Here is a 26,268-nt window from a genome sequence, read left to right as displayed (position 1 = left end):
AAGGAGGCTAGGGAATATGCCTCACAAGATCCAACCAAAGTCACTTTACTTCCTATGCTTACAGAAACTTCTTCCAGAAATTAAAAAGATTTTAAGGAAATACTGGCATGTATCTCCAATGAAAGAGAGTCCGTTAGATTTCTTGCGTAAGTAAATGCGTATATATATTAAATTTAAAGACATATATATATATATATATATATATATATATATATATATATATATATATATATATATATATATATATATATATGTTCTTTTACATGAATCATCATTAAAAAGAAAAAGAAGCTCTTCAAAAAACATTATCGACTTAAATCAAGAAGATATCACAAATATTGTGAACTTGTTACCTACTTAGGTCAGTAATCTTTCGATTGATTTGATTTGACGCAGCTTTCCACTTTTTTTCTATCCCGAGCCTGACGTTTCACTTCCATGTTCCTTTCCTTCATCACATCTTGTATTGTTTCGGTCTGTATATTTAATATCGGTCTTCCTTAAGATATTTTGCCTTTTGTCATTCTCTCCATAGGGAGAAGTGTGATTTCTCCACGTCTCATAATGCGTCCAATTATCCTGTTTCATCTTTTTGAAATACTCTGCAGTGCACTCCTCTTTTCTTCTACGATTTTCTACACTTTCAATTGATACTAAATCTATCCATCTAGTTTTCAATATCCTTCTCTTGCACCGTATTTTGAACACTTCAGTTCTCTGCTTTTTAATCTTCTCTTAGAGTCCACGCCTCACATCTATACAATACCACATTCCAAAGATGCTTTCTTCAGCCTGTCATTCAGTTCTATGTCGATGCTTTTTCTCCCTAATACTTACAGGTCTAAATTATATATTTTTTGTAATAATCACAAACTGAACTAGTGAGTGTCTATCTTCTTCCTCTTCTAAATCTTTTCCCCAGTTAACTGGGGTCGGCTTTTGCGGATCACTGTCTTCCACCTGTTTCCATCTTGTTTCATATCCACTGTGATACCATACTGCAAACAATCTCTCCACTTTCTCTTTGGTTGGCCTCGTGCTCGTTCAACATTCAGTTATATAGTATCCACTCGGTATGCTATGTATTCCGAAGAGTTATGAATTTTCTTTTCATTTAAAAAGTGTATTTAAAAAAAGTTTAATTTTCATTTTCAAATTTTGCATATCATACTGTATTAAGAAAATACTCATCATATTAATTGTAAAGGAAAACCAACTCTTACAACGAACATAACTTTTAAAACGTATCTTCCACTCCGGAAGAATCCAAAATAGATGCCTACGTGCAGAGGAAGTAGATATTCAGTTAGGAAAGTCATATAAAAACCGAACCAAACCTAACTGGTTATTTCAGTCTAGGATAGAACAGCCGAGTCTATGGCTGACATAGATAGATCTCTCATCGTAACACATCTTTCGACATTTTCAAGAGTTAATTTTTGCAGAAACACAATTAAATAAAGCTTAGATAGTATTAGAAAAACTATGTCTTGTGCTTGTCTAACTTGAAAGAAAAGTATTTAGGTTAGGGGAAACGATGATGGAAAGCCGATTTACTATGTACAGTAAGTGCTTAATTTTATCTTAATTTTCAGCTTCGTTGTTTTTCAGAGCATTGCCTGACTATCAGGAAGTCTCCAAATTGACATGTCTAAATAATTAACATTTACTTAAGTCAGTTAACAAAATAAACATAATTTATGGTGTAGGGAAATTTATATATCTTCATTTATCTTATTTTAATTAATTATTGGCTCCTTTATCAATCATTAGTTAAGTATTTAAAATATTGTTCATTCCATTGTTTTTATTGTTGCATATTTGCTTATTTAATTTTACAGCAATGCATTCCTCCATTATATGTTCACAATTCAAAATATCTACCAATATGTTACCCGTTCTCAGATAGAAAATGCTTTCTCTTTCATTGGACCCTTTCAATTATGCTAACCTCTTTCATTACCAAAACATTTTGTTCATAAATGCTTTGTAGAGAACATGACAGAAGATCGTCTTCTTATATATCCAAACCATCGAAGTTTACTTTCTTGTAGTTTTTCTACTACTGACCTCACTAATTTCACTGTTCCAGGATCACTTCATTTTTATTTTTGTCCTTCCGCGTCACTCCACACATTCACCCCACCATCTTCATCTCCGCAACATAAAATTGTAACTTCTGTTCCTCTCTCTCTCTTCGTCGTCCAACATTCTGCTCCGTATAATATGGCAGGTCGCACTATTATTTTGTAAACTTTTTCTCTACGGTATACTGGTACCCTACTGTTGCATAAGACTTCTGTCACTTGCCTCCATTTTGTTCAACCACTGTTAATTCTGCTGTTTACATCTTCCTCTATTCCTGCAATTTCTTGTAGTATTGATTCCAAGTACTTGGATTTCTTTGTTATTACCACCAACAGTAATACGAGGGCTAGTCAAGAAAGACTTGGACTGATTTTTTTTGTAGGCAATTTATTATTACTCAGCAACAGGCACATGATCCTTTTCAAAGTAGTCCCCGCCCATTTGAATGCACTTTTTCATTCGAGTCTTCCAGTCCTCAAACACGTGTCGCAGGCCATTCTTTGAGAGGTCCTTCAAAACCGCCTCAGATGCCTTCAGAACCTCGGAATTATCGGAGAAGCGGCGTCCACGCGGTCTGGATTTTAGGGCAGGGAATAGAAAAAAGTCGCACGATGCGGTAGGCGTCTCCACCATCCTCAAACCTTTGCAACAGCTCCCTGCAAGTCTCCACTCGAACGGCCTTCTGCTCTGGTGTCAGGAGTCGCGGAATCCATCGCGCACACACTCGGCTCATGTGGAGGTGGTCATGCAAAATTTTGAAGGTACTGCCATGATATATGCGTAGTGCGGCTGCCAGATCGTCGATACTGATGCGGCGATCTTCTCTAACAATGACTGCTGCCGTGTTAATGTTCACCTCAGTAACAGCTGACGCTGATACACCTGGTCCACCAGCTTTCGTGATTGTCATTCGGCCCTCTTTAAACTCTTTGAACCACCAGAACACGGTACTTCGTGGCAGAGCGTCATCTTTGTAGGCTGCTCTCAACATTCCTAGAGTTTCTGTTGCACTTTTCCCCAGGCGATAGCAGAACCGTTTAGCTGCAAATTGTTCATCTCGTAATGACTCCATTTCTTCTACAGGCGACTTCTAGAGGCGGCGCAGAACATCACCTGCAATAAAAAGTCGTGGTTACCAAACATGCAATGATTCCTTAACAACATTTTATATATATGCACAGCAAGACCCACCCTACTTGTATGCCGAACTATGAAGCTCCAGCGTTAACAGAACTGCCGGGGAAAAAATCAGTCCAAGTCTTTCTTGACTTGCCCTCGTATATTCGTCCACCAACAGTAATATTCTTCTATTTTTCGATTACATTTTTGCTGAATGGACAATGTGTAAATTTTCTTTCGTTTTTGTAAATAACGTTAGTTTCAACGGATAATCTCCATCGTTATCAAAGGTGTTGAAGAAATTTACTCAACAACCTTATCAATTTCTATGTATGAAGAAAATTTTAAAAAGAAAAAAACAAAAGGAAGGAAATGAAAATGAAAAGTCAATAAGAAAAATAATAACAAAAAATATATTTTTGTAATAAATACCCGTTAATTTAAAATAAAATATATCCAAATTTGTTTTTTAATAGAACTTAGACACTTGCTAGTTAATTTTCAGATTATTATTGAATTATGAATCCATTGGTCTCTTTAAATAAGTACCACATTTTTTGGTTTTGCACTTAGCAATATATGTTCTGTTTCTTTCTCTTACTTATCTTAGCTGGAAGTATCGTTGAACATTTCATGGGTTTGGCTGTTCTACATTTATGGCACCTAAACGTCTATGATTACAACTGGAAAATCTTCCTTACAGCTCGTATCAAGAGAGCTTTCATACTTTATCACGAAGCACTAAGCAGAGATATTGTTGAATATCTCTGTGCAAAATGTAAGGTAAGGATATTGTTATTTAGTTTTCAAATGTAAGAATAATGAATTCTTATTGGTATTAGGATACATTCTTTATCATCACCTCCACATTCGTGTTTCATTGTATAGTTAGTCTGTGCCTACCTCACATCTAACAGTATTTCTTCCAGGCATACCGGTACTTCTGGTAGGCTACCCTCGGAATTGTCCAATCGCTCCTTCCCAGAACTAAGATAAATTGCGATTGCATTTGACTCGTGAGCATGGCACGTTTTCTAGTAAGTTCAGTATCATGTGCAATGATGTTACACGTACTGTAATGAGGATGATTTACAAAAAATGCTTTTATTATTTTAAGAAGTTGAAAATTTAGTTGTACCGTGGCTTTTCCTAACTACTTTGAACATCTAATTTCCCAGAAGAACAGTAATTATATTATGGAATGATTTTCTGAGTTATATAACTATACTTTAAAATGCAAGGCCTGCGGTGATGTGCTGTACCACTTTTAGGAATTTGGAGAAGGTGGATAATTTATGCGCTATGAATCAGAAAATAATTCATATATCTGAGATCTGACATACGCACACACATAAAAGAAGTCCTTAACATTATATGCTGTAAAATATTATTCTCATTTTTCTATTAACCCACTTACGAATAAAAAGCAAGGCACAATACTATCTCAAACCTTTCAAATAATTGTGGTACTTCCTTCTTCCTCTCCCTCTGTTTTACTTGCAACAGATATTCGAGAACGCACCTCGTAGATACGTGTATAGACAGTGGTGCTATTCAGTCGGTTCGCTGAACCGGTTGTTAAAATATTTCGAGTTCGCAGAACCGTTTGTTATACCCAGACATAAACACACACACGCAAGACCTAACCAAGAGTGAAAGAAAGAAGCCAAACGAATTAGTGAAAACATCTCTGTACTTTTCCCGCTCGCTTGTATTGTTGTGAAAACAAACAACTTTCGATTGTTCCAATTCAATGGGCAGATAGAAATTTGAATATGAATTCCGTGATACTGGGATCTGTGAGCGTAATGAATGTGATACGTATCTAAGAGGTCGTCCATATATTACGTAACGCGGCAAAGGGAAAAAGGGAGTTTTGCCTTGCGTTACGAAGTATGACGTGAGGGAGGTGGGGGTTAACGTCTTCGGTACGTAACGTGTTTTTTTCTGTAATCTTTATTCTCAGGTTAATATACAATCTGTTTTTAAAAAAATAATTTTATTCACTTCTTTTCATTTTTATAAATAAATATTTATATTGTTTTTGAAAATTTAGAACACACAGCTTGTATAAATTGAATCATACAGAAGGGATTTGAAGATGCTACTAGACACCAGCATGATTGATGACGAACCCTGCGTGTATTACCTGTTTTGTAGTTATCGCCGCAATGCATTTACGGTACACGCTTTTCTGGAGTTAGTTGTTAGCGATCATAACTACTGCTTGAAAATTCCTTAGGGTTCCCATTCGTATCTCTATTTCTGAGAATAGATTTAAAACTTCTGATTTAAATCATTACCCACTCTATTCTCCCAAGGGTTTTCGCATGGAAACAGAAGAAACTCTTTTTCGTGAAATAATACTTTCCGCAACAAAACGATCCAAGCAAAATCAAACATTAAAAACCAAATTTATCGGATATTCATCTTTTACTGAATTTTTAATTTTTAGATTTGAATTTTTCAAGAGAAATCGAGTTTATTCGCGTTGGCACTGTTTTAGAACAATTAGAATTTGCAAATTGGTAAACTGAAGTCCAAAGAAGATGGCCGAAAGCTTGTTCACAAACGTGATGTCCCTGCTCCTTCATGTGCGCAGCCACGTCGAATCTGTGATCTACGGGGAAGAGAACTTCTTTCTATCGTCGATACTGGGAAACTTCAAATATAGGAAGCATTCTGGATTCCAGAAAAAAGAGGTCAATGTCCATTCTCCAGATCCTGTTTCATCTGTGTCTTCCTGCAGCACCTTCCTCCTTGCCAATCATCGGTGACCTAAGAGGTTGGGTGCGATCTCCTTGGGAAAACGACAGTATGGAATTTCGAAGAATTAAGACTAGTTAATTAAACAACCTTATGGGATTAAAATATTATTACGGTACTATACCATTTCCTAATACTTTGATTTGTTGGCGAAAAAAACACTACAATTATTTTCAAAATACAAGCATTTTGTAGTGAAAAGTTCCGCCATTAAAAATATTTTTTTATTGTGATAACCCCCAAAATAAGCAAAATTGGTGAAAAAACAAAAATCAAAAAGCGTTACGTAACAAAGGGGAAGGGGTCAGCCTTGCATTACGAAGTGTGATAAGGGAGGGAGAGGGGGTAAAATTGATAAGTAGCGTTACGTAATATATGACGGGTCCCTAATGCTATTACGTGTGCTACCTATCTGCAATACATTTTTGAATGACTCCAGTGTCTTCCTTAGTTCTCAAGATATGTACTTTCAAATCAATCCGTACAAAATAAAGTGGTCTTTTCGTCGATATCTCCATCGATTGCTTGTCATGACCCATACTATTATTCCTCAAAATATGGCACTTCCACTTCATAGTGCGACACACACACACACACACACACACACACACATATATATATATATATATATATATATCTATATCTATATCTATATCTATATCTATATCTATATCTATATATATATATATATCTATATATGTATATATGTATATATATATATATATATATATATATATATATATATATATATATATATATATATATATATATATATATGAATGAGTGTTCACAAGTACAATGTAAAATGGCTACCTTTTATTTTATTTCTTTTCTTTACAGAATATTCGTGAAGTACACATTATGCATTTCACGGGACAGCGTACAACATTGATCCAGTCACTGTTAAAGGTGGCCACCGTTGTGCACTCCACGGAACAACAGTTTCTTAAGGAATCTCTTTATTTGTTTGGTGATTCTGTTTGGAAAGAAATGTGGGTCCACAGTCCTACTTGCCTTTTTGAGTAAGTTTTATATGTTGAACTCAGATTAACGTTTCACTTCTTTCACGTATAACAAATAGCCGTGTGCACCAACGAAGTTTAAACGAACGTTCACTCAAACACGTTCAATATTAAACTTCCAAGTTTAAACGTGGCTTCAGGACTTTCGTTGCACCATTGAAAGTCGAAGTTCAGTACATCTCGTTTAAGTAAACTTCGGCCAATTTGTAAAATCGACTCTGATTGGTTGTTGTCTTTTGTCTCTAATCTTCGTTCAACAAAGTAACAAATGAAGAAAGCATATCGCGTGCCGGTTTTTTCGACTTTCGAGATTGTGTACATCGAGTTGTGAGTAATCTAATTTCAGTGATCGTAATTGTAATGGAAAAAATAATCTAACCACGAGCAAAAAATCTTCCCGAACACGAGAAATGTATTGTAATTTCATTAGTGGAAAAATACAAAAACATTATTGAATGTAAACGGACAGATGGGAATACTATAAAAGCTAAAGAAAAAATATGGGCGAAGATTGTAGAAGAATTCAACTACAATCTAAATGTCGTTAAACGGGATGTAATCAGTATATACAAATGTATACAAGGTGTGACACACACACACACACACAAAAGAGAGAAAAAAACGAGACTAATTGTGTAGCTTGAAAACAGAGTGGAGTTGACAACAACTGTTTTGCTGACGTCATCCCAAACACCTCCTCTATTCATGCGGCCAGTTTCGACCTCATCGATCACGCCAGTGCGGAGTACTGCGTCATTGAGTGAACACGTGCAACTGCATTCTGCCGGAAAAATGTCTAATGTAAAAGCCGAAAACGAGAGCGAATCAACAAGTTTCTTGCGTTTCTGAAACTTAAGAAATTTGTTGGAATTTGTTGTAACACGTGATGAGACATTGATTTTTACCTATGATCCAGAATGTAAGCGCCAGTCCATGCAGTGGAAGTCTCCAGGATTCCCAAGACCCAAAAAGCACGCATGTCAAAATCAAAATTCAAGGCAATGTTAATTGTCTTCTTCGACATTAATGAAATTGTAATGATTGAGTGGGTTCCCAGTTGTCAGACTGTTAATCAACACTACTACATTGAAGTACTAAAAAGACTTCGTGGAAAAATTAGGAAAAAAGGCCACAGTTGTGGAGTGATGGATGGCTGTTGCACCAGGATAATGCAACACGGCCCTATCTGTCTAGTAGTTTCTGACCAGGAAAAACATTTCTGTGATGGGTCATCCTCTTTATTCACCTGATTTGGCTCTATGCGAGTTTTAAATCTTGCTTAAGTTAAATCTTGCTTAATGGAGACTCATGTTACCTCAGTTCAAGAGGTTCAGGCAAAACCGGAGAATATCCTGAAGGGCCTTCCAAAAACCTCCTTCCAGAACTGTTACCAGCAATGACAGCCCCGAATGCAGAAGTGAGTGAATGCTGAAGGGGACTACTTTGAAGGTGATAATGTCACAGAGAACTGATTCTGTAAGTACAATGATTTATTGGACCAGTCTCGTTTTATTTGTGCCACACCTCGTACAGTATATAATCTATATAAACAATAACAAATTCCACTAACACTACAGACTGACTTGGAAATTCGACCGTTCAAGCTAAAATCAGGTTTATCCACCATTTGACCGAGACTTAACCTTGAACGTTGTTGGTGCAACAGACAGTTTCACCAAGCTTGGTTATGACCCTAGTTCAACAGTCGAATTTCGTTGGTGTACACGGCCGACAAATGATTAATTTTACATTTATTAACTTTACTGAAAACTTATTTTACAATCTCATTTTGCTGATTTTTAAGGCTTTAAGGTAAGAAGATAAATACGAGGTAAAATAGAGACATACCAATTGAATTTCAGTCGGATCTTAAACTTGGTTCTTCGTCTAGTGTCAGTTCTGGGCCTTGTTTTATTGTAAGGCTCATAGTCTCTTTTCTTTTTTCTTTTGTTTTTTCCCCTTTTTCTTTAAGTGAAGAACTTCCACACAATGAAGAATACCAAAAATCCAGAAGGTAAGTCATATATTATCTGAAAAACACTATTACATAAAATAATTATTATTATTTTAAGCCCTTTCATGTAGTCCAGAAATTTGAATGTTCAACAATTATGCGTAATAAAGGGCGCATCCAAATTCCTGACCTACAAGACAAACTTTGAAAACATCTTTTAGTTTGTTTAATAGCATTTTGTAGATACTATCTGACTTATTTTCTAATACTTTGATATTCTTCATCGTCTTTAAATTGCTCATTAAAACTCAAAAACGTGGGGTGAGGTTAGCGAAAAGCCTATTCGTCCTTCTGTAGGCTATTAGAAGAGAGTGTTCTTGTAAATTATCTTATATTATTTCTAATATAGAAATTTTGTCTATTTGTTAATAAAATAGAAACTTTAGATCTGAATAATTTCAGAAGTGCTGCGTTGGTGTTTATAGAATACATTGCTTGTTAACTTTGTGTGTGTGTTCAAATTCTAAGAAATTCCATCACTAAAGTATCTAGCGAGGCACGATAGCTTAGTAGTAGTGCGCTTTTATCTCTGGCGCATGGGGTCCTCTGGTTCGGCCTCCGTCCAAGTGCACAACATTGTGTCCGTGGTTTTCTCAGGGTGTTCCATTTCCTTCTAGATTCTCATTCCACCGATTCATCGTTCACTTGTTTTAATCATCTGTCTCCCTTAGTCGAAAGGGTATAATCGTAGAACATTAAACTCAAAGATTTTGCTAAAGTATCTAGAATTCTAACAAGTAAATAGTAAAAGAATGACGGAATAATAATAATTATTATTTATTATTATAATGTGTAGTAGTTGTTGTTATTGTTGAAGTAGTAGACATATGTTTAATAACAATAATGTCACCTCCAAAAGAAATCTATTTACCTATATATGACTCCCATAGACATCTTTCTTTCTTTTTCTTTGCTTTCTTTTTGCTTAGTGTTTGTGCGTGTTTTTCTTCTTGTTCTTCTTCTCTTTGAAGTTGACAATCTTTACATTGCTTTGATGCAGCTTTCCACCCCTTCCCTATTCTGAGTCAGACTTTTCACTTTCATGTATCTTATCTTCGTTACATCCTGTTTAGTCAGTATATTTCAATCGCAACCTTCTTCTAGATGTTTTTGTTTCTACCATTCATTTCCTCCATAGCTAATACGGTGATTCTTCTATGTTTAATACTGTTTCCAGTCATCTTATTCCTTCTTTTTGAAATAGTCTTCGGTATACTCCTCTCGTTTCATACCTTATCCGCTCATCTTATTTTCAACATCCTTCTAAAGAACCACATTTCGAGGGCTTTTGTTCTCCGCTTTTCCTCTTCTCCTAAAGTTCATCCATACAACACTATACTTCATACGTATGCTTCCATCAGCATTTTTCTTAAGTTCTATGTCGATGTGTCTGAGTTAGAAGCTTTTGCTTTGTTTAGAACACCTTCTTCGCCTGAGCTATTCTGGATTTTACCATGTTTTCATCTATTATCGCTTGTTATTTTACTCCCTAAATAATAGTATTCCTGTAACTTTTCCACCAGACGATCTCCTAATTTGATCTATATTTTATTTGTTTCTTTACTTACGCACCTCAAAACTTCTGGCCTGGTCTTGTTGATCTCCATGCTGAATTTGCTGTTAACTACCTGCCGCATTATATTCAGTCTTCCTTCTATTATTTTTTCCCAACTGGATATCAACAGTGTTATATCGTCCGCAAATTTCTGCGTTCGTAATTCTTCTCCACGAACTTATAGTCTCCTTGATGTGCTTCATTGCTTCTATAATATTAAGAGTGTACAAATTGGTGACAGTGAACATCCTTGCCTGGTGTCCTTTCAAACTGTTGCTTCTAATCTATTTCCACTTCAATTGCTAGTTTCTCTTCTTTGTACAGATCATATAATATTCATCGTTCCTTATAGTTTATCTCTGATTTCTTCAGAATCTTGAACATTCTACATTAACTACATTATCAAACGCTTTCTCTAAGTTTACAATGCTGCATAAGTTGCTATTCCTATTCAAATTGTTTCTTGGCTTCCAGTCATAGGAATAGGGGTAAAGGGAGTAAGAGATCCTTAGATCTAGAATACCATTGGACTTCAGGTTGAGACTGTGGTATTCCTTGCAAGTCACTGAAGTACCGGGCAAGGCCCCTAGAAAAATATCCTATTAATGCCGATGCTTCTACCCTCCTATAGATTATTCTTATTAATATTTTTAAAGCATGTGTAAGCAAGCTTATCGTTATGTGATCCTCACGTTTCTCAGCAGCTGCTGTTTTCGGTATTCTACTATCTTGCACTTCTGAAAGACTACAGACACCTTCCCCTCTTCATAAACGTTGTCAGTGAATGTATACAACCTGCCCTTGCCCTACTTTGTATGATTTCTCCTGGAATCTCATCTACACCTGGGGCTTTCTCAAATTTATGTCTTGGAAATCGAACTCAGATCTCAGAATGAAGTTTCCTTTTGACTCGTTTTCTTTCTGTATGATTTTTAGTATTCTAATTGTTTCTCTCTTCCAGACAGAATTTCTAAATATTCCTTCCATGTTTCCACTTTATCTTCGGCTTCAGTCATTGGGTTTCCTTCTTTAAATTTTGGTGCACATACGTATATAAGTGGCCTGGTCAAGAAAGTCTGATCCTGTGAAACAGAGTTTGGAAATCATGAGAAAGTATTTCAAATGGATTCCACATCTACTGTCTGAGAATCAACACAACCGCATGACTATCAGTTTTTCTTTCCTTACTAGACATAGGAATGAACCATTTCTAAATAGTCTTGTAACAGAATGAAAAATGGATCACCCACGAGAAAGTGGTTAGAACAAGAGCTTACTACCAGCCAGGAGAAGCCGTTCCCTCTACACCAGACTCCAAAGAAGAAATTTTTGTTAATAAGGAGGGATATAAGAAGATCAATTAATTGTAAGTTACTACAGGCAAACGAGACAATCAATTCTGAGAAATACTACCTTCAATTGGACATTTTGAATGCGAAACCCAACGAAAAACGGCCAGCTGTAGCGAACAGGAAGGGTATTATACTGTTTCATGATAATGCAAGACCTAATGTTTCTTTAACAACTCAGCAGAAAATAATGGAGCTTGGTTAGGAAGTTTTAAATCACCCACGATATTCATCTGATATTCCTCCCACAGCCACAGACTACCATCTCTTTTTTTGTCTCTTCAAAATTTCTTAAACGATTACCAAAAAAAAAAAAAAAATAATAATAATAAAATAAAAAAATAAATAAATAAATAAAAAATGAAGATGATGTGAAAAATGTGACAATTTCTAGGTAGTAGAGAGGAAACTTCCTAGTCGAATCTGTGATTTACGGGGAAGAGAACTTCTTTGTATTGTCGAAACTGGGAAACTTCAAATACAGGAAGCATCCTGGATTCCAGAAAAAAGAGGTCAATGTCAGTCCTCTAGATCCTGTTTCACCTGCATCTTCCTGCAGCATTTCCTCCTTGCCAATCATCGGTGACCTAAGAGGTTGGGTGCGATCTCCTTGGGAAAACGACAGTATGGAATTTTGAAGAATTAAGGCTGGTTAATTAAACAAACTTATGGGGTTAAAATATTATTATGGTACTACAATTTTCTAATACAGTGAAACCTGTCTATGTTGATCATCAGCGATTCCATTGAAAAGTGGCCAACTTAGACAGATGGCTAACTTACAGAAAATAAGTGTGATTAGTGTATTTTTAGAATAGGATTTCTAGCATTACTTGATTGTAAAATTTTAATAAGCAATGGCACGACAACTACTTTTAAATAATGTATATAAAGTAATCATGACCATATACAGTACTAAAAAAAATACTTCAGCATATTTAATATATATACACGTTTTGAGAAAATCTTAAGGAAATTCACATCTGAAAACCTCCACTACCTTTCGACAAGCCGTCAGGTGCCAATATTTGACAACTGAGATGGTTAGCTTTAACCTTGAGAATTTTCCGGAATTACTACAGCTTCCCACTGATGAAAGAAGCAGATATAGCTAATGGTTTTACCAGAACAGACAACGTAAACAAATACGTACAACTATTTCCTGAATTCCTGTACGTGCTTTTTCTTATTCACATCTTCCTTCCACCCATTTATCAAGGTAGTATTCTGGCCATTGACCTCCAAGAACAAATTGTAGGAATCCATGCTTCTTTATCTTCAGTCACAAATACAGAACATCTGCCTCTTATCTGGGAATACGAAAGAGTTAAAAAAAAAAATGGTATTTTGCATGGCCAAGATACGCAGGTAAATTTATCATTATCATCATAAGGTAAACATTGCTTCAATTTGGCCAACTTCCAAGATAGACAAGTGGCCAACTTACAGAGTAATAAGTAACGAATGTCTTATAGGAAAATGCAGGTTCAAGACGAACCAGGCCAAGATGAGCAGGTGGCCAACTTGGGAGGTGGCCAAGTCAACAGCTTTACTGTACTTTGATTTGTTGGGAAAAAAAAAAAAAAAAAAAAAACTAGATATATTCAAAATACAAGCGTTTTGTAAGGAAAAGTTCTACCATTAAAATTATTTTTTATTGTGATAACCCCCAAAATAAGCAAAATTGGTGAAAAAACAAAAATCAAAAGGCGTTACGTAACAAAGGGGGAGGAGTTCAGCCTTGCATTACGAAGTGTGACAAGGGAGAGGGAGGGGGTAAAATTGATCCAAAAGAGCGTTACGTAATATGTAAACGGCCCTTAATGCCTATTACGTGTGCTACCTACCTGCAACACGTTTTTGAATGACTCCAATGTCCTCATTAGCTTTTAAAATATGTACCTTCGAAGCAATGCCTTCGACATACGTATGTACTTTCGAGAAAATAAAGTGGTCTTTTCACCGATATCTCAATCGATTGCTTGTCATGACCAATACTATCATTCTTTAAAATATGGAACTTTCCTAGTGGGACACTATATATATAAAGAGAGAGAACCGGTTGTTAAAAGATTAGAATAGCACTTCTGGATAGACCTAATATGTATATAATGTACTAAGACAATTTAGATTGATACGGCAGTCAGTGTAGTAAAAATGTGAGTTCTGATGAGTTATGCAACTCTCTTACGATGACTTATACAGCAACCTGGAAACAAAAGAGGAAGAAAAGATAATACGCAAGCTTTCGAAGGTGAGAGGCGAAAGAAAGATATTTCACATGTGTCAAGGATGAAAATAACGAGGTTCTGACAAGTGAAGAGGAGATAAAGGAGAAGTGGAAGGAGTATTTCCAGAAACTTCTCAATAAAAATTCGAGGGAAATTTGCGAAAATCTACCCAGAAATCAGGGACTGGTTCGGCCTGTGATCATAGTAAACGTAGAAAATGCCATGAAAATGTTGAAAAGTGGTAAAGCTCCAGGACCGGATAATATTCCTATCAAAACATGGAAAATTTTGGGTAAAGGAGTGCAGTAGTTTATTCGACTTTTTAATAGGATATTAGAAACGGGAAAAATGCCAAGAGAACGGAAAAGCAGCTACGTTGCGCTGATTTTTAAAACTAAAGGAGATGTGCAAGAACTACAAGGGAATGGTAAACTTATGAGGCATACATTGAAGCTTTGGGAGAGAATGATAGAAGCAAGATTGAGGGAAGAGACTGAAATAACAGTGAACCAATTTGGTTTCATGCCAGGATGGTCGACAATGAATGCAATATTTGCACTTAGAATGCTAATGGAAAAGTACAGAGAATACCAGAAGGTCCTTCATATGATTTTCATTAATCTAGAGAAAGTGTATGATAGAGTGTCACGGAATTTTATTTGGTGGACACCACTGAAGAAGAAGCGTGTTCCGAACACATACATCTGTACAATTCAAGATATGTGTGATGGATGTAGGACAGGAATCAAGAGCATGTGTGAAATAACAGAAGAGTTTATAGTTAAAGTAGGACTTTATCAGGGATCTAGTCTTAGCCCATACTACTTTGCAGTTGTGATGGACGAGCTTACAAAGGATGCCCAAGAGATGCCCAACTTGGAATATGTTTGTTGCGGACGAATTCTTACTTGTGAGTGAGACCAAGGGAGCACTGCAAGAGAAATTAGATACCTGGACAGGACCATTGGAGAGCAAAGAGCTTAGAATTAGTAAAATCAAGACAGAATATTTACATTCAGGAAAAATGTAATCGAGAATACAGAATACGAGCGCGAGGCCGGAAGGAAGAACTGAAGGGAGTGTGTTAAGTACGATATGGTTCAGTATGATGTCACAGTGGATATGACACAAGATAGAAACAGGTGGAGGACAGTGATCCAAAAAGCTGACCTACCGAGAAAAAGGCTTAGAAGAAGAAGAAGAAAAAGAGATTGATTTTAGTTCAGCGTCACATTCAGCAGTCAGGCTATACGAGACGTGGACCTACAGCTTAATGCGAGGTTCGAATCACATGAGCTTCAGCCGGGAATCAGATCCAGGCTTATGCACCAATGGCGCATATCGACGAAGGAATTTAAGATAATTTGAAAATAATAATAATAATAATAATAATAATAATAATAATAATAATAATAATAATAATAATAATAATAATAATAATAATAATAATAATAATAATAAAATAACCACAAAGTGGTTTGAAGTACTTTCGCTAAGTGTTTCATCAGATAGAAAGGGAAAGCCGTAGGAAGAAAAGAAAGAAAAAATAAATATTAAAAAGTTTCTGTGATGTATCCAGGTGATTAGCGCTATTGTGGAATCCAGGGTCATTTGACGCTGTAACCAGGCTGAAGACAGAGAAAATTTGATGACAGAAGATAAAATTGATGAGATGGGTTCACCAATACAAGAGAATAGCGCTGAAAGATTGAATAAAGAGTAAAATATGAATTAATGAAGAAAGTAATATATATATATATATCAAACATTTAATACATTACAAAAGAATAACAAAAATATATTGAAAAAAATGATAGGCAGGCCCGGACTGGCCAGGCTAGCTACCTGACAATTGCCAGGGGGCCCCCAGTGCTATAAAAAAAAAAAAAAAAAAAAAAAACGAATAACGCCGAATGCTGAGCATACAAAATAAAGTGGTATAAAAAAAACATCAATTTAAACTTCTTGAAACTATTTGTTTGATTTTAGATACTTAAAATTATCTTGTAGAGAAGGTGAAATTGGCATCCTCATTAACGTAAATCAAATGAAAGAAAGGGAACATGAAGTAGAAACCCGTAGATTAGTTCTAAAGAGGTTGATAGATATTATTGTGTTTATTAGTAGGCAAGGATTAGTATACAGTGGTGATAAAAATGAAGGAGCTTATTCCCTTGATTCTGACAGGAACTTATTCCCTGAACCCATGGAAATTTCCTACAGTTGGTATTATTAGTGTCAGAATATGATGCCATTTTAAAGTCTCATGTTGACAAATGCAGTGCTGAAAGTAAAAAGAAAATGTCTTCTTCGAATAAACATGAAATGCGCGGCAAACCAGGAAAGCATCGGATGGAAAGAGGATCTCTTCTAACTTTTTGTTCAAAACATTTATTAATAAAATAGTGAAAATTGTAGCGTCACAGGGGAGAAACCTGATTTTGAGAGATTTTAATGAGAGTTTTGGTTTAGATTGATGGTAGACAGTACTCACGACATTTCAGTAATACAGCAGTTAGCTATTTCTGTTATGTACGTTTTTCAAATGGAGAAGGCATTTACAATGAAGTCGTAAGTAAACTGGAAAAACACGGAATTTCCACATCAAATCTTAATTGCTTGCCCTTTTGACGGTGCAGGAAATATGAAAGGATGCTACAAGGGTCTTCAGGGCCATCTGAAAGCTAACAATCCTAATATAATTTACACTCATTGTATGGGCCATATTTTAAATTTAGTAGTGGCTGGCTGACTTAACTATCAATTGTCTTGAAGCAGAAAATTTGTTTGGCCTTGTAGAGGAATCTGCAACTTTCATGAATCATTGATACAATAAGATAGTGTATGGGAAAAAGAGACAAAGAAGCGTCAAGCAGGATTAGAAAAACTGTACAGATTACAGAAGATAGTTGCTACACGGTGGTGGAACAAACATTAGACCCTTCAAGGCATTGTTGATTTTGATTTACAAGACGAATTTCAGTCAAGTAAGCTTGCAAACTTTTTTTCAGTTTTATTAGAACTGATAAATGGAAATTTTGATTGTAAAACTAAATTTACAGCCCGAAATTTGATTTAACGATGGAGTAAATTTGAAAATTTGTTTGTAGCATTTGTTTTATTGGATCTTTTTATCTGTGACGTCACCTGTGTGATTTTTTTCTGCAAAGCAAAACACTAGATTACTCAAAAGCATGGCATTTGGTAAATACATTGTTGAGTCATGTAAGCAAAAAAAGAACAGATGACAACTTTGAAAACTTGCTAAAGAAAGTTGGGAAAGTACATTACGTTAATTCAAAGTTATTCTAAAATTGAAAACAATGTATTTCAATATTTTAGATTCGGCTATAAACAGCATTTCTGATAGATTTGTCCCAACTGAAAACCCTCAAAGGCAAAGGAAGGTGATGAAAACAGTGAAGAAGATGATAACGCTGAACAATGTGATGAACTTCTATATGAATACCACAGCCAAGAGAAGAAGAAGTGCTCAAAATGTGTATCGTATTAATTTAAAATTGTGTATGAGCTTTCTTCCCAACAGGTTTCTTTCCAAATTTGTATTCAGCATTAAAATACTGTATATAATGACTCAGCCATGTATGCAGGTAACTTGCCATAGGGTTTTCCAAACTAAAAATTGTGAAAAATCGCTTAAGGTCCTCTACGACCAACGAGATGCCCTCTCCTCTAATGTTTATTGCAGTTGAAAGAGACTTGTCTTCAAATCTTGACAAAGATCTGGTGATTAATGAAATAGCCAAATCAAGCGACGAACTGAAATTGGAGTTATTAAAATAGGTACTGTAACGTTAAAACTATTAATGTATTGATTCTTGATCAGTTTTGTGTTTCTAGAAAATGTGTATTTTACCTTCTTAAAACTTGCAGTTATGGAAATATAGCCTGTGCTGTGTAACTATAATCCATTAATGGACTGTATAGAATATCACATTTATATTTTGCGTATGTATGATTTCTTTGGTGTGTAAGAAAACTATAGAAACTATATTTTAAATATAACATTTTAAACTTTGGTTGTGAGAGCGGGTTTAGTGGTAATACGGAAACGGTCATTACAGAAAGTTCCTAGCTCATTTACATTTTCCTAACAGTGATTTACAATTTAAGTGTAAAACGACGTTACAAACAGTTGGGGGGGGGGGGGGAAGTAGCTATCACCGCCAGGGGCCCTCGATGTAGCCAGTCCGGGCCTGATGATGGTACCTCAGAATGAAAAGTAAATATGTAAAAAATCTGATAAAGATATAGATTTGTGTCTGGGAAGCGGAATGAACGTACGTGAAGTGGGATATTGTAGACAGTTAAAACCAGCATGAAGGGTTACTGATAAGATGATAATGTAAGTGTCTGTCCACCTCTCTCTCTCTCTGAGAGAATGAATAGTCTTGGGGAAGGATATCTTCCTCACAGAAGATCAAATGTACAATTACCAATTGTTTTGAGTTCTGGCACAGGTTGGTGGGCATTTTGAACGTTATACGAGTACAGGTGATTATTGATGTGGAACAAAAAAGGACTTTCGGCAGGATACACTAGGTAAACGAAATTGGAAGAATCTTAACTATTTGGATAGTGGAAAGTATGTGATATCTTTATAATGGAATGATAAAAGTTAAAATTAATGTCGAATATAGGACAAGATTACATTTGGGTTCCTGTGATTTAAATGTGGAACATGCATTCGTACCAAGTCTTTTAAAATTCAATACGTGTGATGAAGGAGGTTCGGAAATTTAGATAAATGATTTTAGGGCGGGTCGAGAAAGCTTATCCGGTTTCAGGTATGGTTGTCAGTATAGGATCAGGCAAAGGACAATATACACTGGGAGAATGAAAAAAAAATATTTAAAAGCTTTAATTTCAATATTAGACAAAATAAACCTGTGCTTTCCTACAAGTTAACAAGAAACCGTTGGAAAAGTTTCCGTGGCTGCATTGAGACACGGAACAGAAGCTAAAAATTAACTTCTCAAGTAAAATGTAATCACTGAAAGTAGCTCGTGACCTGAAAACCAAAAACAGAAAGCAGTATTTAAACTTCGGGTTTTGAGGTCACGGGGGGTCGTTCTCGGATGGTAGGCCAAGGTGCTGCATGTTCGCCGACGAGTTCTTGATTAACAGGCTCTGCAAATTAATTCTTCATTCCACACCTCGATTTCGGAAGAGAGAGGTCCTGAGTTCAATCCAGTTCTATCCAGCTCCATAAGCCACGCAAAAAGGTTTGCTGTGGGCCATGACTGTTGCCTACCTCAGAGGTCCTGAGATCCATCCAGTTCTATATAGCCACGCATAAAGGTTTGCTGTGGGCTATCACTGATGCTATCCTTAGAGGTCCAAAGTTCAATCCCGACTCCGTAGCCACACAAAGAGGTTTGTTGAGGGCTGCAACCTAATCGCTGCTCTAAGCTTGGAAGAGGAAGATCTGATGCATCCAGTGAATTATATTGCCTATAATTAGTGTGCGATTAAAATAGTAATCGTGTGGCATGAAAATGAGAGGAGAAGCTGACTTCCAAGACGAGACCGAAGCGTGCAAGTAGCCAGTAATGAAATTTGATGCATAAATGATAGATTCACTCTTAAGACAGTTCTAAGCGATATAGCCCAAGGCTCATCGTATGCCTTGCGTATTATTTCAAATCACTTTGTTAATATAATGATGTTTGTAAGTCAAAGAGAAATCTTTACTATTTAAACTCTGTGGAACTAACTTTTATGACACACAGAGTCTGGTTTTGATTTACATTCAACACTAAGAGTTTGACCCTGGTTTAGCATAATTACTAAATACGAAAATAAGCAGTAGTGACCAACAAATTCCCTTTTGTTGTATGTATAGCTTGTATAAATAAACAGTCGTCGTCATTATATGTTTTGTTTCTTATTCCAAGAGGCTTTGTTTTTTCTTGGTGGGGGAAGGGAGGATTTTGCACGACTGAATTGTTTGCTGATAAAGTTAAAATGTAATCCCAATTGAAGAATGCTGACGAAAGGATCTTGTCGTAGTTGTTAAAATGACGATGTAGTAGAATATATAAAAGTTTCGTGAATGGCAAGACAACAATTGATTCGTGAGATGAAAGTTCTTGAAGTAGAGGTGTCATAATCATACTGTTTGATGTCAGTCTCGACATGCCCATTCTCAAGTCTAGATGCACATTAGGGAAAATAATTGTATAGTTGCAGAGAAAACAGATGAATTTGAGGAGTTCGTTAGTGACTTTAGAAACAGTTCTAGTGGCGGACGTGCGTCTATATTACAAAGTTATCGTCTATAAATCAAAGCAAAAGAAAAGGTTGAAGTAATTATCAGTGGAGTATTTGATATTTCAGGAGTCAAATGAGTAGTTGCCGAATGAGGAGGCTATGCAAATACCCTGCCAGGACCAGGCGCCCACTCAGAAATTTTTGTTGCAAAGCGTTCAATACTACAAGATACTACGTCTGGTAGTTCTAAACCTGTATTATTCTTCACCCGAAAAGTCGATAAATAATTGCAAAGTACTCCCACGTATACTCTCAGAAAAAAAGTATAGAACTAGATTGTTTTTATACCTAAGAAAAGGAAAAGTATAGATGAAGTACAAGATTAAATCTTTAGGATACATCAATCATTTTTCAGCTAAAGCAAATATAGTTTTATTAAGAAAAGTCGAGTCACGAAGTTTTTTTTTATTATTATTTTTTATTTATTTATGGGGTCCGCTCTAGTCCATAACGTAATGGATCCCCTGCGTGGGTGAGCTCTTGGCCAGAACCATTCATTTAAAGATAGTGTTCATTTTCAAATATGAAATTGTTCATGATTACAATAAGCTGGATTAGCTAGAATAAGAATTCTGTGATGGTTATCTATAGGGTCTAGGATGATATTAGGAGAAAGTAGTTCGGTAATAGAATGAATAATGGATGGAAAGTTATTGCGTCTTTGAGATATAATGGAATAGTATGGATTTAGATAGATTTAGGATTGGACACAGTAGTCAAGGAAAGCATAGGTATATTCAGTGGAGCTATTAATGTCGGAAACACTTGGTTGTTGTGGTTTGAGTGTTTATGGAATAAGATGCAAGACAATAACTTGGGACAGGCCCTCGAGTAACGAATTAGTATATCTTTTCAGATATAGTCTGAAGTCGACCTGACAATACATTCTTATAGTCAACCATCATATATATTGACATACTTTTCAAACTATCTATATCTTTTCTATATTCTCTTTTCTTCTTTTTCTATTCTATGCTCTAATACGATGTATTAATAAAAGAACATCTTAGTGTATTTGTTCTTAATACTTTTCATGTGTATGAAGATAGTTATATACAGATAAATATACTATCATTGATTAAAGGGAACATATTTCGTACGCAGTTATACGTACGTATTAAAAACTCACGCAAAATCTAACAGGTAATCAAAGAATAGAGTGAGAGAAAATATTATTAACATCACGTTCGGCAAGAACATCAACGGGATGATGTACAGTAACGTTTTCCAAATATCCTTAATATATGAGCTGTTCAAAGCTAAAATTTACAAACATCACAAATACTACTGTTTTTAACTGTGTAGAACCGTCATCAAAGTACAATCTCAAATTCTAACCATTTATAACACCTTATTGTGTTTTGTATATATTGACTTCATTAATACAGACTATATTCTCTAGTAACATTTTCATGAAATAAAATATGTTATCAATGTTGGAGTGCACTGAAAATTATAGTAAAATATAAAAAACATAATATAAAGGCAAAAACAAACCAATAATCTAGTATATTATTACTATTGAAATATATTGAAAATTATAATTAAGAAAGAAAACTTACAGTTAAAGTTAAATAAAATTATATAAAAATGATTGACAAAGTTAAAACAAGTGCTTATAGTACACTACATTTATTCGTTCATTTTAAGTTACTATTTATATATTCTGTAGTACTAAAAAACAAAGTGTGCCTGTTATAGTTTCCTAACTTTGTTTTAAAATCTTCTAATATTCAGTTCTTTTGTATAGACTAGGGTTTATATATATATGATTTTAGTTCATCAAATATAATTTTAGTTCATCAAATAGATTTAGGTAATCACAACCTTGATAATGTAAATGTGAAAATGAACTCGTGTTCCGGGAATGAAAATTCGAATTTCTGTCAAAACTACTATGTATATATGTATATGAAACTGTTGCAAAAACATGAAAAGAAATAAGATAACATACGTTTAAATTTTTATAGAATAGTATGCTATGCGTAACTAGACAAACTGAAGCCATTATCTGTTAATACATTTCTTTTAAGCAAGTGTAGGAATCTATGTAAGTGATAAAATCAATCTTACAACTAGTGATCATGAAAACTGTTTCTTCACTGTTTAAGCTGTATTTAATAACCTTAATCGCGTAATGACGGTGAGCTTTTAGCCACAAATAAATAATTTGCACAAGGATATATTAAGATTGATTTTATTTCGCATCATCAATGTGATTTACGAAGTGTATTTTACATGCAATTGTGGTGTTCAATACCTAAATATTATGAAGGTTGTAGTAGAAATTTAAGATAATATTTCACATAAATAACCTAGCCTTTTCTTCTTCTTTCTATCTTACAGTGATCCATTCGTGTTTCAAAATCTGGTACTTAACGAACGATACTTTGATAGAAGTACGAAAGACATCGTAGAGCTATATGTGAAAGAGACTTCCCGACGATTTTCTTTGGATGTTCACGACATAAGAAGTATATTGGTGACGTGTCCCAATCTCCATATTCTTCGACATCCTCTCCTTGGGGCTGCTCTTGTAAGGGAACATAATTATCATTATCGTTTTGGACATCAGCTTCCAAAATACAAGCTGAAAAACATAGACATCTGGTATAATGAAGCTTATCCAGATACTTTCGCCCCAGAAGAAGTTAGTGCACTACTAGTTAGACTTTGCCCTGAAGCTGTGATACTTAATATTGGTGTCTTCTATACGTTAACTAATTCAGATTTTCTGCTGCCTTACGTAAGTCTCCCGTACGTAGAAGAATTAAGTGTTCATGCGAGTGAAAACACTGTCGATATTTTCTCCAGCCTGGAAGCAGTTCTCCAGGCGCATGGCACTACTATTAAGTACCTGCAATTGAATGGTCTCAAGCAAGAACACTTAGAACCAGCAATTGTCCTATGCCCAAACGTTGTTGTATTAAGCTTACTAACTGTGGATGAATATCAACTGCAACAAGATCCTGTTCCACAAAATGACACAAATCTTGATCCCAATTCATGTCGAAGTTTGCTACTGAAGAATTTGAGATATTTGTGGGTAGATGGTGATTTACCTACAAATTTGTGGACATACTTGTTGTCGCACGATACTTTGGAAGTTGTTTCTCTTTCTCATGTAGGTAATTTGGATAGTAGCCTTCTAGACAAAATTTGCAAAACCAACTTTTGGAAACATTTATTTGCTCTGACACTTAGTTTCTGTAGTAATGTTACTGAAAATCATCTTCTTGACCTCCTGTCTGCAAATAATGATTTGTGTAAAATGCATGTTGGAGGATTGAGAAAAAGCGCTCTAAACAGGTTAGAAAATTATATTCATGGAAATCAGTTGCAGGTCCATTTTTCATGGTTTTAAAAGTTTATCTCTGTTTCTCAAATAAAACACAAATAAAACTGTAAATTGTATTTTAATGTGCATAAACTGATGACAGAAGATGACAAAGTTATGTATGTTAAAACAAAAGTAATGTTAAACACGAAAAAGTGTTATTATAAAAGTAATGTTTTGACGGCAAACTTTACCAAAATAATTATGTACTTAAAGAAAAGAAAATGATTATATACCTAAAGAGAGAACCTTCCCCTACTTTCAAGGACTTCGTTTTCTTATTTATTCTATAATCTTTACTACTATTAGTTTTGCCCTTCAGAATTTACATGTCCTGTTATCCATCTTGTTTGAAGATACACAATAACCGAGAATTTCTGGCATTTAGAAAGTAGAAAGTTGAATTTCTAAAATGGCCAAATTTATGCTCGCATTCAGCTCTGAAGTAACTAGTTTTCTCGTGTTAGCAGCTACATGTTAGTAGAAAATTATAACAATTAATACTAAGATTTTCAGAATACATAAATAATATTTTTACAATATATTATACTGTAAATTTCATAAACATACTTATCAATAATTTTTTGTGTATTGTTCAGTGTATTTTTTACCAATCTACATTTTCAAGTTTATTGAATGAACATATGAGGAAAATGAATTAGTTGTACATACAGTAATAATCGCTTTAAGCTCTTTATACATACAAAACTGCACTTAAGGCTTTAACAGATGTATCTAACTAATACTAGCTTGTCAATTATAATGCAGAGGGTCCTTCCGCATCGATCCAAAATGTATTGGATGATATAAGAGAGGCATTCAAGAAAGGAAAATAACAACTGATATTTTTAGATTTTTCAAAAGCTTTTCAAAGCTTTCGATATATTACTAGCCAAATTAAGTTCTTATTTTAATTTTTTCTTCAATGCTATAACTTGAATTCCCTCAAGCTTATTTAATCGTAAACAAGATGTTACAATAGATGACGATTTATCCGGATGGATATATTTACAACAAAGAGTACCAAAGGTAAGAGTACTTGGTCCTCTCTTTTACTTATTATCTTCCATAAACTATAAATTATGCAAAATCTCATCTATACTTTATATCTTACACAATTTTATATCTCAGTAATTTCATTAAATGTTCGAGAGGGTTTAACTAAATTAAATTATGATCTGTACTAAATAACAACCATATCTACTCTAAAGAAAGTGCATTCGAAATCAACCGATTAAGTCTTACTTGATTTTCATTGTATTCAAGAGATTTATTTCAAAACCAAACTTTAACGATATCCCAAATGTATCAGTAGATAATGTATTAATACCTGTTGTAGAAGTTAAAGAAGAACATTTAGAAATACTTTTATTTGGATCAATTATTTTATTTAGATCTAAGCGACAATCTATCGAATAGATTGCAACTCATTTTAAATGCATCTGTCCGTTATATCTTAACTTAAAATATTCGGATTACTTAACAGTGTACTTCGAAAACTTGAAGTAAAGTTGAATGTTAAGACACGATGTAGTTATTCTATACTTACAGCCTTATTTAAAATTTTTAATAAATAAAAATCAGACTACTTAATATCGCATTTCCAGTATCAACTAAGAAAGAGAGATCACATAACAACATTCTGTAAGTTTTGGTTAATCCTCCCGAGGAATGTATTTTTTCACCCATCCCCCTCCTTTAAGTTTACTTCAGCTGTTATTTCAGTTCAGAAAAAAGTATGAATGCTTTCAAAGTCTTAATTGGAAGATCAATCGGAAAACGACCATTAGGAAGACCTAGACGCAAATGGGATTACAATATTAAGATGGATTTCGCAGAAATAGGAATACAAAATAGAAACTGGATTCGGTTGGCTAAAGATAGGAGTCAGTGGAGAGCTTTTGAGAACACGGCATTGAATCTCCGGGTTCCATAGGCCAAAGAGTTAATTATTCCAGTTGAAAACTCTTATTTCAAATATGCGAACTTACAAAATTGTTTTCTTATACAAGAAATTCATTTTCTATCGAAGAAATATTCAAAATGAACCTCTTCAGGTACCTGATCAGTGTCTCCGCAGCTAGGGAGATTAATTCTACCAGTATTATTCAGAAAAATTATACACTCATTTCCTAAAAATTCTGTACGTAAAATCTTTCGGTACCTGTGTGATTAAAATGTAAGAGTAACAGATTATGGGTATTGTTAAAGAAGCTGGGAACTTTTAGAAAAATATTACTATTTTGTGCTATTTAATGTAATTTTTTAAATATATATATATATAGAGAGAGAGAAAGAATTGTAAGACATGAACTGAACTCTTTTGTATTCATGTTTCTTGGCTTTGAAAGAATGTGATATAAATGTACCTGTAAAAAAGAATGTAAAATGACAATGTATATGTTATTATATTGGAATCAAAAACAATGGGATCAAAGATTAATAAATAAAAGAAATATTATAAAAAGATAATTAATAATAGTAATAAATGAT

The 26,268-nt window shown here is 34.7% G+C and overlaps 1 protein-coding gene across 1 annotated transcript; it reads left to right on the top strand.

The window, feature by feature from the left end:
• LOC145669319 (uncharacterized) lies at positions 1-26,268 on the top strand. The gene is made up of 4 exons (XM_081737627.1): positions 1-146; positions 3,818-3,990; positions 6,814-6,995; positions 22,785-26,268. Exons 1-4 carry the CDS (start codon positions 17-19, stop codon positions 23,800-23,802), a joined length of 1,503 nt encoding a protein of 500 aa, XP_081593753.1. The 5' UTR covers positions 1-16; the 3' UTR covers positions 23,803-26,268.

The sequence above is a fragment of the Thermobia domestica genome, chromosome 13, assembly GCF_964235325.1.
Source record: "Thermobia domestica chromosome 13, izTheDome1.hap1.1, whole genome shotgun sequence".
In the NCBI taxonomy this organism is placed as follows: Eukaryota; Metazoa; Arthropoda; class Insecta; order Zygentoma; family Lepismatidae; genus Thermobia; species Thermobia domestica.
This window is presented reverse-complemented; position numbering and strand designations above follow the sequence as displayed.